Source organism: Pleurodeles waltl, chromosome 10 (genome assembly GCF_031143425.1).
Source record: "Pleurodeles waltl isolate 20211129_DDA chromosome 10, aPleWal1.hap1.20221129, whole genome shotgun sequence".
NCBI classification, from domain to species: domain Eukaryota; kingdom Metazoa; phylum Chordata; class Amphibia; order Caudata; family Salamandridae; genus Pleurodeles; species Pleurodeles waltl.
The window spans coordinates 3,150,041-3,163,477 of record NC_090449.1 but is presented as its reverse complement, the minus strand read 5'-3'; the positions used below and the strand labels follow the sequence as shown (position 1 = coordinate 3,163,477).

Genomic DNA, 13,437 nt, shown 5'->3' with positions numbered 1-13,437 from the left:
ATATGGCATTGGCTCCTGGCCAGAGGAATGTCAATCACAGCAGTTCACCTGCCAGGTCAGCAGAACGTAGAAGCAGACTTTCTAAGCAGACACCTGGAGGACGTTCACGAATGGGTCCTGCACGACGAAGTCGCAGAATACATCTTCGCGCAATGGGGTCGGCCTCAACTGGACCTCTTCGCAGACGATGTAAACAGGAAATGCCCAGACTTCGCATCCAGGTTCTACCGTCCAGGATCTCGAGGGAATGCCCTGTTGATCGACTGGTCAGGGACATTTCTTTACGCTTTTCCTCCAATTCCCCTTATTCCGGCAGTGATCAGCAAACTTTACGGATCCAGGACCAGAATGATTCTTATAGCGCCACAATGGCCTCGACAATTCTGGTACACGGATCTCCTCAACCTGTCAGAAAAACCTCACAGGAGGCTGCCGTGCAGACCGGATCTTCTGAGCAGAATGGATTGCAGGATTCTGCATCCCAACCTACCCTCTCTGAGCTTAACAGCATGGCTCCTGAATTCCTGCAGTATGGGCACCTAGGACTCTCGCAGGAGTGCATGAACATCTTGAAAGAGTCCAAACGGCCTTCCACGCGGCGTTCCTACGCTTTTAAGTGGAAGAGATTCTACATATGGTGCTGTCAGCAAGGCCATAATCCCATACGGGTGCAGGAGGACGTCATACTGTCCTATTTGCTTCACCTAGCGAAATCCGGTCTGCAGGTATCATCTATTAAGGTACATTTGTCTGCTATTACTGCCTATCGCAAGTCACCTTCTCAGGAATCCTTCTTTACGAAACCTGTAGTCAAGGATTTCTTAGAAGGTTTGAAGAAAGTTTTTCCGCCAATTCGGAGGCCTTCTCCTCCGTGGGAACTGAACATAGTCCTAGCAAAACTTATGGGCCCTCCTTTCGAGCCTATCCATAAGGCCTCCTTACAACACCTTACGTGGAAAACGGCTTTTCTGGTGGCCATTACTTCAGCGAGGAGGGTCAGTGAGATCCAGGCCTTGTCTGCAAAAGAATCGTACACGGTTTTTCATGACAATAGAGTAGTTCTACGAACTCACCCATTTTTCCTTCCGAAGGTGGTGTCAGAATTCCATATTAATCAGACCATAACTTTACCGACGTTCTTTCCCAATCCGGAAACTCCGGCTGAGAAAGCATTGCACTCATTAGGCTTGAAAAGAGTGCTGAAATTTTATCTGGACAAGACAAAATCGATTAGACACTCTAACCGCTTGTTTGTGAACTATGGTCATTTAAGGACAGGAGAAGCAGCATCTAAGCGAACAATATCAAGATGGATAGTCTCTTGTATTGTTAATACTTACCAGCTAGCTAATAGACAATTGCTAGCGCGGCCTAGAGCGCATTCCACAAGGGGAAACGCGGCTACTGCTGCTCTCCTTAACAATGTTCCTATATCTGAGATTTGTAAGGCTGCTACATGGAAGTCTGTCCATACTTTTACAAGACATTATTGTTTAGACTCAGATGCAAGAGCGGATGCCCAAGTGGGGCAGGCCTCTCTAAGGAATTTATTTGCGTAAGACATGTCTATTCCTGCACTTCTATCGGACAGTCCGCTGGGTTTAGGGATGGGCTTGCTAATCTATTCAATGTTTGACTATTGATGAGGATCCCCTGGAAGAGAAGGATAAGTTACTTACCTGTAAATCCTAGTTCTCTTCCAGGGGTATCCTCATCAAAGTCATAAACAACCCACCCTCCTCCCCGGACACACGTCTACTGGAAGTGCAGGACAGACAGTATTTTGATTCAATTATACAAATTGTCACCGTAAAAAGAACTGACCTAACTGTGAACCAACTGTCACCTTTCCTTCACCCCTGAGGCATGGTGGGATACTGGAGGTGCTCAGGGTCTTAAAGGCACAGTGCCAAAGTTTTTATGGTTCTCCTGTGTTAACCTACATGCAGCCTATTGGCTAAGAATGCTTCATTGTTTTTCAATGCAGTTTTCTCTATTTTTTCACTAGAGTTTGCTACTGCTTACTTCCCCAAGCCTAGTTTTAGGAGCTTGGGTACTTATTTATGCTCTATTGTAGTATTTAAAAAAAAAAAAAAAAAAAAAACTTCATAGAAATAAAGCATTTTAGCCTGTTTTTAACATGATAGCCTGCATGACTGTTTGTTACACATGTATAATGTGTATATATTTTATATATGCTCCGGGGTCCCCGCACAAGGGCGGGAATATTCAATGTTTATGACTTTGATGAGGATACCCCTGGAAGAGAACTAGGATTTACAGGTAAGTAACTTATCCTTATTCACAAATAGCTGTTTTGAAAGTGGACACAGTGCAATTTTCACAGTTCCTAGGGGAGGTAAGTATTTGTTAGGTTAACCAGGTAAGTAAGACACTTACAGGGCTTAGTTCTTGGTCCAAGGTAGCCCACCGTTGGGGGTTCAGAGCAACCCCAAAGTCACCACACCAGCAGCTCAGGGCCGGTCAGGTGCAGAGTTCAAAGTGGTGCCCAAAACACATAGGCTAGAATGGAGAAGGGGGTGCCCGGGTTCCGGTCTGCTTGCAGGTAAGTACCCGCGTCTTCGGAGGGCAGACCAGGGGGGTTTTGTAGGGCACCGGGGGGGACACAAGTCCACACAGAAATTTCACCCTCAGCAGCGCGGGGGCGGCCGGGTGCAGTGTAGAAACAGGCGTCGGGTTCGCAATGTTAGTCTATGAGAGATCTCGGGATCTCTTCAGCGCTGCAGGCAGGCAAGGGGGGGATTCCTCGGGGAAACCTCCACTTGGGCAAGGGAGAGGGACTCCTGGGGGTCACTTCTCCAGTGAAAGTCCGGTCCTTCAGGTCCTGGGGGCTGCGGGTGCAGGGTCTCTCCCAGGCGTCGGGACTTTAGGTTCAAAGAGTCGCGGTCAGGGGAAGCCTCGGGATTCCCTCTGTAGGCGGCGCTGTGGGGGTTCAGGGGGGACAGGTTTTGGTACTCACAGTATCAGAGTAGTCCTGGGGTCCCTCCTGAGGTGTCGGATCTCCACCAGCCGAGTCGGGGTCGCCGGGTGCGGTGTTGCAAGTCTCACGCTTCTTGCGGGGAGCTTGCAGGGTTCTTTAAAGCTGCTGGAAACAAAGTTGCAGCTTTTCTTGGAGCAGGTCCGCTGTCCTCGGGAGTTTCTTGTCTTTTCGAAGCAGGGGCAGTCCTCAGAGGATGTCGAGGTCGCTGGTCCCTTTGGAAGGCGTCGCTGGAGCAGGATCTTTGGAAGGCAGGAGACAGGCCGGTGAGTTTCTGGAGCCAAGGCAGTTGTCGTCTTCTGGTCTTCCGCTGCAGGGGTTTTCAGCTGGGCAGTCCTTCTTCTTGTAGTTGCAGGAATCTACTTTTCTAGGGTAGCCCTTAAATACTAAATTTAAGGGCGTGTTTAGGTCTGGGGGGTTAGTAGCCAATGGCTACTAGCCCTGAGGGTGGGTACACCCTCTTTGTGCCTCCTCCCAAGGGGAGGGGGTCACAATCCTAACCCTATTGGGGGAATCCTCCATCTGCAAGATGGAGGATTTCTAAAAGTCAGAGTCACCTCAGCTCAGGACACCTTAGGGGCTGTCCTGACTGGCCAGTGACTCCTCCTTGTAGCTTTCTTTGTTCCCTCCAGCCTTGCCGCCAAAAGTGGGGGCCGTGGCCGGAGGGGGCGGGCAACTCCACTAAGCTGGAGTGCCCTGCTGGGCTGTGACAAAGGGGTGAGCCTTTGAGGCTCACCGCCAGGTGTCACAGCTCCTGCCTGGGGGAGGTGTTAGCATCTCCACCCAGTGCAGGCTTTGTCACTGGCCTCAGAGTGACAAAGGCACTCTCCCCATGGGGCCAGCAACATGTCTCTGGTGTGGCAGGCTGCTGGAACTAGTCAGCCTACACAGACAGTCGGTTAAGTTTCAGGGGGCACCTCTAAGGTGCCCTCTGGGGTGTGTTTTGCAATAAAATGTACACTGGCATCAGTGTGCATTTATTGTGCTGAGAAGTTTGATACCAAACTTCCCAGTTTTCAGTGTAGCCATTATGGTGCTGTAGAGTTCGTGTTTGACAGACTCCCAGACCATATACTCTTATGGCTACCCTGCACTTACAATGTCTAAGGTTTTGCTTAGACACTGTAGGGGCACAGTGCTCATGCACTGGTGCCCTCACCTATGGTATAGTGCACCCTGCCTTAGGGCTGTAAGGCCTGCTAGAGGGGTGTCTTACCTATACTGCATAGGCAGTGAGAGGCTGGCATGGCACCCTGAGGGGAGTGCCATGTCGACTTACTCATTTTGTTCTCACTAGCACACAGGCTTGTAAGCAGTGTGTCTGTGCTGAGTGAGGGGTCTCTAGGGTGGCATAAGACATGCTGCAGCCCTTAGAGACCTTCCTTGGCATCAGGGCCCTTGGTACTAGAAGTACCAGTTACAAGGGACTTATCTGAATGCCAGGGTGTGCCAATTGTGGATACAATGGTACATTTTAGGTGAAGGAACACTGGTGCTGGGGCCTGGTTAGCAGGGTCCCAGCACTCTTCTCAGTCAAGTCAGCATCAGTATCAGGCAAAAAGTGGGGGGTAACTGCAACAGGGAGCCATTTCTTTACAGGGCCTTTCTCGCATTCCATTCCACTTTCCTACTAAATGGTTTGATCCACTCTTGGGGCCCTTTCTATTTTTACCAAGTATTGCCAATGCTTGTTGCTTTTATGCTATTTTACCGATTTGCTTTTGTGTGTATAATTGGTGTGCACTTACCTCCAGTTTGGGGGGGGGGGCTATAAGTAGTCTAGTGTTATTATAATAAAGTACCTTTATTTTTGTAACTGAGTTTTCTCTTGTGTGTGAGTGCTGTGTGACTACAGTGGTATTGCATGAGCTTTCCATGTCTCCTGGATAAGCCTTGGCTGCTCATCCACAGGTACCACTAGAGAGCCCTGACTTCCTAAACACACCCTATACTCACTCATTGGGAATACTTGGACTTGGTATAAGGTGATAACACCATAGGTGTCTACACTAGACCAGCTTCCTACAAGGATCTCCTGTACAAGTTGGGGGACAGATGAACACCCCAACCTTCCATCACTGAACTTGACAGCTTGGTTCCTGAACTCCTCCAATGTGGTCGTTTAAGCTTGCAACAAGAATGCATGGACATATTATAAGAGGCTAAAAGACCTTACACAAGAAAATACTCTACCTTTTTAAATGGAAGAGGGTTTGCTTATGACATACAAAACAGGCCAATCCTTTCTTGTGTTAGGAAGACATGACTATACTTTATCTACTTCATTTGACAAGGACTGGTTTACAATTTTCTTGAATTAAAGTGCATCCTGCGGCTATGACTGGCTATATAAAATGCCTGTGTCAAACCTACTTTTGTTTAGAATACCTGTAATTAAAGACATCTTAAATGGGCTTAAGAAGGTATTCCCTCCTTTAAGATGGACTCCTCCTTGGCAACTTAACATTGTTCTCTCCAAATTAACGAAGCCCCGTTTACACCCATTCATAAAGCCTCTTTAGAGCATCTTCCATGTAAAGGGGCTTTCCTGGTAACCATTACATCAGCATGCAGTGTGTGAGAAATTCAGACATTGTTTTGTACAACCATACACCGTATTTCATGGTGCTATAGTTCTAATGAAAACTCAACCCAGTTTTCTTCCCAGAGTGGCTTTAGAATGACACATTAATCAAACTATCTGCTTACCTACCTTGTTTCCTAATCCGTCGGCTCCAGCCTAAAGGTCTTTGCACACTCTTGATGTTAAGACTTCTAAACTTTTATGTAGAAGAAACCAAAGATGTAAGAAACTCAGATCGTCTCTTTATTAAATATGGCCCAGTAAGAACAGTCTTATCATCAAAACAAACCATTACTAGATGGATAGTTTCCCATACATGTCTTTCATACTAGCTAGCTAGCACATTCCACAAGGGGGGAGGCTGCAACTATGAAATGTTCCCATTTCAGAAATATGTAAAGCTGCTTCATGGAGATCTGCACCTCCCTTTACTAGACCTCGTCTAGATTCAGACTCCAGAGTGAACACTCAAGTAGGGCAGACTTATTTGAGGAACCTTTTCGGGGAATGTTGGAGCTGTTCTTCTCATGTTCACTTGTTGTGGGATGGGCTTGTGATTCTATTCAGTGCTTATGACTATTGATGAAGATCCCTGGAAGAAAAGGAAAAGTTGCTTATCCGGAATCTTAGTTCTCTTCCGGGGGACACCTCATCAAAGCCATATGCAACCATCCCATCTCCCTGGAAAGGAACTACTACAGCTCTCAACAATTGACTCGTGCAGAATTCCTAATCCTCGTAAAACTGACCTGACCGAACTGTCACCCGCCAGACATGATGGGACACACGGGCCACTGTGAGGTTCTTAAAGACAGTGCCAGCTCTCTACTAGCCGTTGAATGGCAGCCTGTTGGCTAACAGTGTCTCATATTCCATTTTCTGTTCCTCTTAAAGGTTTGTGAAAATATTCTGTGGGCATTTTTTAAAATGTATAGCTCATATACATGGAATTGGTTTGTTTAAAAATGAAAATTCATTATAATCTGGTCATTTTTAGCCTTTCTTTAGGCTGCAGACATATTTGTAAGCTGCTGTGTACAAAGTTGGTCACACATTGACATTTTTTTTAAAGTGCTCCAGGATCCCCTGCCCAGGGGCTTGACTGTTCAGTGCTTAGGACTTTGATTAGGATTCTCCTGGAAGAGTTTACAGTAGAGCTAGCAGTTCTAACCCATCATTCTGCAGGGGCACTGGGTGTACATGTTACAAAAGTCATCCACATGTACTTTTCACCTTTTTTTTTGACGTTCTGTTGCTCCTTAGGTTGTTTTTCCCCTTTGCCATGATATGTATGACAGTGTTCGCTGATGGATGACTTGCATGTTCTGCTCTGACTAATCCGATACCTTGCTTCTCTGCGACTATGCAGGTGCTGAGGACCATGACCTTGATGTGATTGAAGAGGTGCCCAAAAAGCAAGAAAGTGGCAAAGATTCCAAGGGAGGCAAGAACAAGCCAAGTGAGGAGAGACTTTTGTTGAAAGACATAGAATCTTCAGAACAGCCACACCGGGACAGTGGAGAGCTCGACGAGGAAGAGGACGAGGATGGTTAAACGTGTAAACAAAATGCACGCCTTCTCCCTTCCATTCCGAAGTGCACAGGCATTGCAGTAATATGGTGGCACGGCGCGGAAGCACGGCTGAAAGCTCGACTGCTTATGGCCAATGTTCCACTTACCCACTTGTGGTGGCCCGTATCCTGACCTCTAGAAGCAAGCTTGTGACCTTGGAACTGCAGTGCGACTTGTCAGCTTAAAGCACCCTCCCAGTCTGCTGCACTGTTCAGAGACCAGTTGATTTACACGGGTTTTAAAGTTTATTTTTATGGTTTAAATCTAGTTTTATAAGAGTTATTTAAAAGGAGTTGAAGCTCATTGCAAAGTGGCTGTTTGCCTTAGCGAGTGTGCGGGTTGGAAGGAGCATGTAAATATCTATAAATAGGTTTTTAAATGGTGTTTAGCATCTAGATTTAACCAGAGGGACGTTTATCATGGGGTTTACAAAGACGACTGGCTCTGGGGCGTTAACAGTAACATTTTTAGCTCAGGGGTATATACTTTTATTTGTTTAATTTATTAATTCTTGCCATCGCCAGTCTTCAGTTCTTGTCATCTGCTTCTTTGACCACCTGCGTGGCACGAGCTCCCAGACCCATCCTCCTGTAATACACCGGAGATGCTGCCATTGAAAGCTGTTATATTTGGGCAGGAGACGACAAACGTTTCTGATTAACGTAGGGCGTTGCTCCAAATGCTCAATGAAGTTCAGATGGAGTAGGGTCTGCCTGTCGCTTTAGATGTCAGTTGGGACTCTTGCAGAGATCGGAGAAAGCTGCGCCTTCCCTGAGCAGTCTAGGCAGGTGTTCATTTTGTCACTTTTCTTCTAGTCGTTTTTTTTTTTTTTTTTGTACAGCCGAGGATCCAAGAATGTGGTAATCTACACTCCTGACTGCTTTAGGTCGCAGTGACTTGATGCATTTTTGTGAGTTTCCTTCCCATTTCTAAAACTTATTTTGCAGCATAACATGAGCTGATCACTTGCATGTCTACTACGCAAGCTCTGCTGTCACTTCTGGGCTCAAATGTCATTTATTTTCACTGTCAATTGGACTGACCAGTGTTCTAAACAAATGTAACTATGCAATTGTTTTCTGTTTTTATTTCACCAAATCATTGCCTTTTGATTTGACTATCCTTAATCCAAGGAACATGCATGCTCCCTGTCACCATTACAGGGGGATACTTAACAAGCCCTTCTGCATTTATGTGCACATGCCACGGGTCCAAAGGCAGAAGCTCTGATCTCGTCATAGACATCAGTTCTCTATCAGTCTCAACGGAGTAATCCTAGTCGCTTCAATCCAGCCAGGAGCAAAGAAAATCAGTAAAAACGGGTATTGCTCTACAGCCCCTTCCAGTGAGTCAAGCCCACCCTTCCCACGCAGCCATCATGAGTAGGTGTGCACTAGGTAGGGCCTCGCTTCAATATTCTTTCCTCATGGACACGCCCATTAAGATTGGTTAATGTCAATTTATGAGTCCTTTGACTTTTCAGCCCTGACTGACCAGTCACTTCATGATCACTGTGCTGGAATGAGCCGTCTTTGCCCTCCTGCCAATCTTCTTGTTAATTGTCTGATTCTCTAGTTGACGGCATGATTTGTGCCCCTGGAAGAGTCCTGCTCTCACTACCAGGAATCTAGACTTTCACCCCGCCCTTGCCAGTGCGCCTTTTAGTTCAAAATAATCAAGTCCTTTTTGATAACCCTTTTATCTTCCTCATGGTGACTGTTTAGTTTTTAAAATGAAAACCATACCATTGGAAGTTCCATGTAGCAGAAGATAAACATTTTTGGGATGTCTTAGTAACTTTTACAAGCTCTACTGGGCTCTGATTTTCAGCAGAAAAGGTGATTTGCTCTTATTTGTAATTCTTTAAAGTAAGCTCCATAAATCATAGTATGTCCATCTCATGGGCATATTGTAGCCGGGCCACTTGGTCGTGAAGTAGCACTTATGCAACCTGGTTTCAAAAACAGTCTTTACTTGACAAATTACGCTTTGCCTCCCATCACTCCACTTTTTTACTGCATTTTCTAAAAGTATACTGGTGACTTAGTGCAGCTTTGGCTAAAGAATGCCCGGCACTGAGATTTCTCTTCAGATGTCTTGTTTTACAACACTGCTTACATGTTTCTACAGTTTCAACATTAATTTGCTTAGAATGTCAGTGCAAGAGCAAGGCTTGATACCAATTTTTCAGTATTAAGCAAAGTGCTTGGCTTCTACAAGTGTGAAGGAAGCGTGTAGCTCTGCATCATTTGAGTGATTTGTCAAGATGTCACAGGTGCAAGGCTCCTGACTTCTAGGCTAGGGAGTGTCCTCAGTCTCTTCCGACCAATCCCTTGATTTTGACAGTCATGTCACTGATGTGTGGTTGTGCGGATAATTAGTTATATACACCTGCAGAAGAACTGATACATTTTTAGTTTACAAAATGGAAACTGCATTATAGGAACTGGTTCCCTGTCGCTGGTGCTTTTGGTGCAGAAGATAAACCTTTTTCATGTGAAAAATTGTGTGCCCATTCTCCACTTTCATTTGGCCAACCATTTCCATTTTCCCTGATGAAGCAGAACCGTACCCCTTATTTAGTTCTATGCAACGATATTGGGGGTTTGAAGCTCCAGTCTGTGTAGTAATGGTTTCGTAGGAGGATATAAACGTTGTCATTTCTAAATGTTCTGCACCTTTAATTTTTTTTTGTAGTAGTTTTCTGCATCAAGTAAAGCACTTAACACTATGATCAGGTTGATTATTGTACTTATTTTCATTACTGGAAATTAACTGGAACAGAGACCCATTTCTATTCTCTTCTCCTGTGTCACCTTCTTAGCTATTCCAGTTGTCCCAGTGTTTTTGTGGCCCAAATGGAGAATAGGAGAAAGATTGAAGTTTGAACTCTTGAAGGGGAGAAAGGCAGAGGTGTCACTAGTGTGAATAACCTATGCTTTTTGAGATACCTGACCGTAACTACTTCCTCATAGGATCTTTGCTGATGTCCGAGAATATAGTAGAGCTCTGCCTCCATGAGAGATCCTGCAACACCTTTCAAATAATTGTTTTGAGACAAAGACTTCTTAAACTATGCCTATGTAATTTAAATGCATTTTCATTAAAGCAGACTAGTTAAAAAATAAATGACTTATGTAAATATATCTGATTCTTCTAACTGCAGTTTCAATCCTGCTAGACTGGATCTGGAAGATGTAATCAGCATTGCTCTTGCGCGCTAGTAGGGAGCATTGAGCGGCTCTCCACTGACATTGATTTACCCTAGCTCCCAACTCTTTTCGTGTCAGTTAAAATCCTGTCTCTTTTCATTCTGCAAGGAAACTGTTCGCCTTAAAAACAGGGTTTAAGCCTTGAAGAGATTGTTGCAAACAGATATGACCGAACCCCCGATGTGTGCAGCTGGTGTTTGTGTTTAGGGCATGACTGCAAGTCCTGTGAAGTGTGCCTTTAGGAATCCCAAAGTGATCAGAGAACACAAAGCTGTGCATCACCAAAGGAAGTAATGAAAATCATGTTGCCTCTAAGTTGAGGGGTTGGTTTGTTTCCGCGACACATACTTGTTGCAGTTCAACTCTTCTGGTAAGCCCTAGTTGAATCGGAAGTTGAAGAATGCCTAACAGGATTTGTCCCAGTCCAATCACTCTCCACCTATAAAGTTGTGAGAGAGTCTCAGTCCCGGTTCCCCACAGAAGCGCAGATTCTGCAACTGATCCGATGCACCGGAAATTCCCATGGCCATAGGTGATGTTGCAACAGACAGAGGCCATGTTGCACAATGTAGATGCTTTTCTGGCACACCTTCGTGCCCCAAGAAGCTGTAAAGGCCTCCAGTCAGGTTACCGCTTGCAGGTTTGCCCTCTGTACCATTTGTGCCTCTTGAACCTATCTGGGGTTCTGCTTTGATCTCAGAGCTAGCTTCCAACCCAGCACCAAAATCAAGATTGGTTTCTTTGGTGCTGGCACCAGACTAAAACCATTTCCCAATAGTCTTTTCGAACTTTGAGTGGTATTCATCTTTACCCCCCGCCAGAAGCTGTCCCATGGCACCTGGCCCCTCTCCATTCAGTGCCTCCTAAGCCACACCACAGCTCTGTTCAGAAACTGATCAAAGTCAACCAACTTTTAGGAATAACAATGAAGATGATGGATGGTGTTATTTTACCCCACAATATGATAACCATCTGGGTACGGACTTGGAGGCCAGTGGGTTGGACACTGGTTTGTGTTCTCCTAGACCATCAAGGAGGAGAGTGCCTCATTTGCTCTGTTGATAGGCAGCAGAGCTCTTGGACCTACAACTTCCACCTAAAGGATGTGAAAACTGTGACAGAAGTTCTGTAACCTAGACAGACATCCTCTGAATCTCTTCTACTGTTCACTGAGGCCCTTGTTGACCACCTTTCCAAGCCACGTTCTCCAGTATTGGATCTTTCATAGATGCACATGCTTAAATCATTCCCCATCGTCGAAGTGGGAGTTCTGCTGTACCATAGTAAAGCATTACATGACATTACTATAGTATATATTGCAATGAAACATTCACTTTCATAACTTATCCATGTCTCTTAAAGAACCAAACTCTAGCCAATCAGGCGACTGCTCCCTCTAGAATACTCCCCACGGAGGCTGGTTCTCTCAAATTTTCCGCAAGTTTTGTGAAGGGAGTCTTCCTGAGATCTGCTCAGTTTCCCTCAACCTCTGAGAAGGAACTTTTCTACTACCATCTCCGAATCATTGAAAGAAAGGGCTCTTCACACCCTGTGGTACCTGTGGGAAGGAAAGTCTTTGTTCTGAAGATCCCCACTACCTCAACACAGGGTAAAGAACTGCACAATCTGTTGCAGTTTTTCTACTAAGACCTTAAAGGATAGAGAGGGGGAGGTTTCTAGAAAAATAAAAATCTAAAAGATCTCCTTCTGAAGAGGACAGTGACACTTCTTCTACCTCTAAGAAGAGGGCATGCAAAGGGGGAGGTTGCATGACCAAAGAACTTCAGAGGAGTCTCGAAAGGCGTTAGACTCACCACAAGTCTGTCATCAGTTCCAAAAAGGAGAAAATAGAACAATACTCATAAACTGTAAGGTCTGAACCTACCACTTCTTCTAGGTCTGGGTTGCGCACAAAGGTCCTCCTCAGTATCTCCCTTGACCAAACCCAGGATTGCCTTAAAGCTCTCGATCACGACAGCCGCTGTTGACAATGACAACAGTGATGTTGACATCCGCGTTGAAGTCTACATTGACGCCATCCACTAAATCTTCTGCGTCTATCATGTTGGTGAAAGTCTTGTAGACGAGGGCCATGTTGGTGTCCCAGCAGTTGATGACGATTCCACTGACGGGGCACCCGTTGATGAAGTGATGATAATAAAAAAAGCCAGCGCAACTCTAAACTACAGCTACAGATTCGACAACAATCTCAAAACGCCGAAAACATTGCTGTTTCCTGAACACACTTTCCCTAGTAAATTTCCTCCCTACCCTCCAAGTCACCTTCTTGGTGTGGAACAGTAAAATGATGATGGACCATTTGGAACGACCCACAGCCCTTCGGTGATCCACGTAAAATATCAGGATGGGGAACAGTACTAAGAGGAATACTATGAATCTCATCTAATGAGTGGCGCTGAAAGGCCTTAGCAACAAGGGGAAACATCCAGCATTATGGCCATTCTACTTCCCAGGAAAGTATGGTGCAAATTTGTTTGACCCTGTTTCAAGATCTGCAGGGGATGCTGCAAGACTTTCAGATTCCTGGAACCCATTCCACCTCTGCTTCAGTCTCCTAGAAAACCTATGCCTATTTGACCACCTTTAACACCCCTGGTGACACTAGCTTCCAACATTCTGGACCCTCTATGGATAATCCTCATCGGATGACAGTGAAGAGGGAGAGATAGCAGACATTCAGTGCATTCCCAGTGAATGGGATGATTCCTTAATTTCCGCACCATCTGCACAACCAGTGGACTCTCCTCCTTATGACATTGGGGGCTTCCACAACTTGATGAAAAAAAGAGGCAAAAATATTCCACATGTCAATGACAGTTAAACGATCTGACTGTTTTCTTTATAATTTCACCAAAATAATGAAAAATCCTGCAATGGTTGCAGCTGTCCTGCTGCGAATAGACCAGTATAAGGTGCCTTAGAATTCACGTGCCTGTGTAATAGGGCCCTCCAGGCCGAATTCAGTGATATGTGACCGCACAGTGCCTGTCCGAGAATCTGTCCATGCCCATCTCAGGCGACTGGATAATATTGGAAAAAGGTTTTCCTCA

General features: G+C 45.4%; 1 protein-coding gene across 1 annotated transcript in view; it reads left to right on the top strand.

Moving 5' to 3' along the window:
- LOC138260865 (protein SET-like) overlaps positions 1-10,300 on the top strand; it is a 93,275-nt gene extending 82,975 nt beyond the window's left edge. Inside the window, exon 7 of the mRNA XM_069209298.1 lies at positions 6,952-10,300. Within this exon, the coding sequence (XP_069065399.1) occupies positions 6,952-7,136 (185 nt within the window). The 3' untranslated portion in view covers positions 7,137-10,300. The remainder of the gene's footprint in view (positions 1-6,951) is intronic.
- The last annotated feature ends 3,137 nt before the right edge of the window (positions 10,301-13,437 follow it).